The 3,165-nt window shown below is 42.9% G+C and overlaps 1 protein-coding gene across 4 annotated transcripts in view; it reads left to right on the plus strand.

Annotated features, from left to right (window-relative positions):
• USP8 (ubiquitin specific peptidase 8) overlaps window positions 1-3,165 on the plus strand; it is a 47,409-nt gene that overhangs the window by 42,929 nt on the left and 1,315 nt on the right. For all 4 annotated transcript variants that reach the window (XM_019504141.1, XM_019504143.1, XM_019504144.1 and 1 more), the window contains 3 exons: window positions 923-1,159; window positions 2,244-2,386; window positions 2,784-2,916. In XM_019504141.1, the coding sequence (XP_019359686.1) occupies window positions 923-1,159; window positions 2,244-2,386; window positions 2,784-2,916 (513 nt within the window). The remainder of the gene's footprint in view (window positions 1-922; window positions 1,160-2,243; window positions 2,387-2,783; window positions 2,917-3,165) is intronic.

The raw sequence follows: 3,165 nt of genomic DNA on the forward strand, positions 1-3,165 counted from the left end.
TCTGCAGGCACCCCAAATGGTTAGATTGGATTTTAGTGGAAGAAGTTTCTTGCTATGGTATAGATAGAATTAGTAGGCCTGTTCCCTTAATCTTCAGTTGCGTGGATGGCTTCAGCTGTACCCAGGCACTGCATGCCCTGACCTCTGTGTGTAGAGAGAGCAGGCAACATCATCTTTGAGGCAGATACTTTCGGACAAAGCAGGTACAGGAAGAGAGATAAAGAATTGAGCCCCAAGGCACTGCTGATGGTAAGGGGGTAATCAGATGAGCCATTTAGCTACATGTGGCATTTTGCATGGTCCATCTGTGGTGTTTGTACATTTTTTAATTTTTAAGAAGTACACTTCCATGATTTCTGCATAGTGTTACTTGTTATATCCTTTGCTTGACTCAAGCCAGGTCCTTTGAATGAAGAACTCCTGCAACCCTTCCTCATATTTAAAGAGCATATACTTGAGGATACTTATGGATCCATTAGACTCCTGTATACCTTATCCTGAGTTGCCTGTTAATAAAATTAGCACTTTTGGTAATCAGGGGTTTGTTCATGTTGAAAATATGTTTCCTTCATTCTCTCTTTTCCCTTTTATTTAAGGGGACAAGATGTCTGAAGTGCAGATTGTGAACCATTTGACTACTTTTATGTATGCTGGTCATGAGGCCTGTGCAGCTGTTCTTCATGGTCTTCTGTGGAAAGCAATAGAGCAAAGTGTAAATTACAATATTAACAGTAGGAGTTAAGCCTGCACAACAGGAAGTGCTGGGGGGGCAACCCAGAAATACAGGGGACTAGATGAGAAATCCAGATTTGGTTAAAACCTCTTGCATAATTTTTCTAAAGTGCACATGTATACAATCTAACCTGTCTTCTTCACATATGCTTGTATGATGATTAAAGCATCTTCATTTCTTATTATCCAGGCTGACAATAGGAAGAGATATAAAGAAGAAAATAACGATCATCTTGATGACCTTAAAGCAGCAGAACTAGCCTGGCACAAACACAAGCAGCTCAATGAATCTATTATTGTGGCACTTTTCCAAGGCCAGTTCAAATCTACAGTGCAGTGTTTGACATGTCATAAAAAGTCCCGAACGTTTGAGGCATTTATGTATTTATCATTGCCACTTGCATCCACTAGCAAATGCACACTACAGGTAAGCTAGCAGTAGAGGAAACAGATACTTTTACTATAATAAAATACTAACCCTGGGTTTTTGGATGGTGTTTCTGCCCTGACTTAAGAGAGATGTCAGAAATTTCAGGAGACTTGTCTTTTGTCTTACGTTGAGTAAAGCACGGTGGATTTTCCATGGGGGGCTGCAGGAGCAGCAAACCACACTGCAGAGGTGGCTGCCCCCACCACTCCCAGCCTCCTCCCTGCCTCCAATGTAGGCAAACCACCCTCAGAAGCCTCCAGGCACTTTTTTGAAGTTCCTAAAGCAAGTGAAAATTCCTCCTTTCCTTCCTCCACTGTTCCAGGGGAAGCACCAGAGCCATTCCTGTCCACCTTAGCCAGGCTGTGTATGGGCTTGAGTAACCTGGGGAAATGCATGGTGGAAAAGTAGTTCCCTACCTCCCCCACCCCCAGCCTGTCCCCCAGGATCAGGTGTAGGCACAGGGAAGGAAATCCCACTCCCACCCCCAATGCCACTTTCCCTGTCCCCAGTTGAGCCCAGTCCATGAGCAGCCTAGCTGGGGTGGACAGGAACAGCTCTTGTGCTTCCCCCATCCTCAGGACAGTGGGGAAGGCAACAGTGGCAGATGGGGGAGAAGGATTTTTAGCTCTTTAAAAAGTCCCTAGAGACTCCCATAGTGCACTTAAATCCAAAAGGGAGGTGTAGCCACTCCACTGTACCCCCTCTAGATCTGCCCTATGAAAGGGTCTTGCCTTCTAGCCTTTCAACTATTTTTTAAAAATTTTGAGGAGGATTAAAAAATCTATTATAAACCCACTTCTACTGTCCCACTGTAACTTTAACATGGCCTTGTATCATAACGTGCCCATTACAGGTCCCCTCACATTTGTCTTGCATTTTTAAACAAGATGCATTAGCTGCACAGACTTAGCAGCAGTCCTGTTTTAGGTGTGAATTCATGGGCTAGAGTTCCCTAATTCTGAAAGACAGGATGCACATGGTTGACTCAAATTCAAAGCCAAATATCAGGCAAATTTTTGAGCTGCACATAGTTTTATAAACACCAGTCCCTTAAATATATATGGCTTCTCTTTTGTTCCAGGATTGCCTTAGATTATTTTCCAAAGAGGAAAAGCTCACAGATAACAACAGATTTTACTGTAGCCATTGCAAAACTCGAAGAGATTCTTTGAAAAAAATAGAGATTTGGAAACTGCCACCTGTTCTTCTTGTGCACTTGAAACGGTAAGATGCTGCATTGTGAAAAAGTATCTTTGACTAGAACCACCTTCGCCCTTTATGGATTTCTTGGGGCTACAGCCTTTTCCTAAAATGTAGATTGTTCAGCAGAAAAACTGAGTCCATTGGTGTTGCCCATTTTTCTGAGCCCTAATTCTGGAAACACTTATAAGTAATCCAGCTGAGTTTGGTGTGCAATGGAATCTGTGCACAAATGTTTGAGGGACCGGGGGTGGGGGTGTTTCTTTGTAGTCCTGATTCTCTGTTTAAGTTGCAGAATAAAGGATTTAGTCTTGTTTATGTAGGTTAAAACCAGAGAGTGTGAAATAACACTATGCATGAAATCAGCTTCAGCTTCTTGTGACCTGCTGCTCAAGCCAGTTCTGCTTTTTACTTTCTCTAGATTTTCCTATGATGGAAGGTGGAAGCAAAAGCTTCAAACATCTGTAGATTTCCCTTTGGAAAGTCTTGACCTGTCACAATATGTTATTGGTTCAAAGAGTAATTTGAAGAGATACAACCTGTTTGCAGTATCGGTGAGTAATAGCAGACTTCAACATTTTGCCATAAAACCATATTGTTAAAATCCTTTGATCTTTGTATTATAAAGTCATAGATTCATAGATTAAGGGTCGGAAGGGACCTAGTAGATCTTCTAGCCCGACCCCCCGCCAGGGCGGGAGAACAACAAAAAACCCCAAAAAGAGAAACGGGACTCAAATGAGTCCAGCCAGGTAGGCATCCAGCCTCTTCTTAAAGACCCCCAGGGTAGGGGCCAGCACCAC

The sequence above is a fragment of the Gavialis gangeticus genome, unplaced genomic scaffold (assembly GCF_001723915.1).
Source record: "Gavialis gangeticus isolate Ggan-Ray unplaced genomic scaffold, GavGan_comp1, whole genome shotgun sequence".
Taxonomy (NCBI): Eukaryota; Metazoa; Chordata; order Crocodylia; family Gavialidae; genus Gavialis; species Gavialis gangeticus.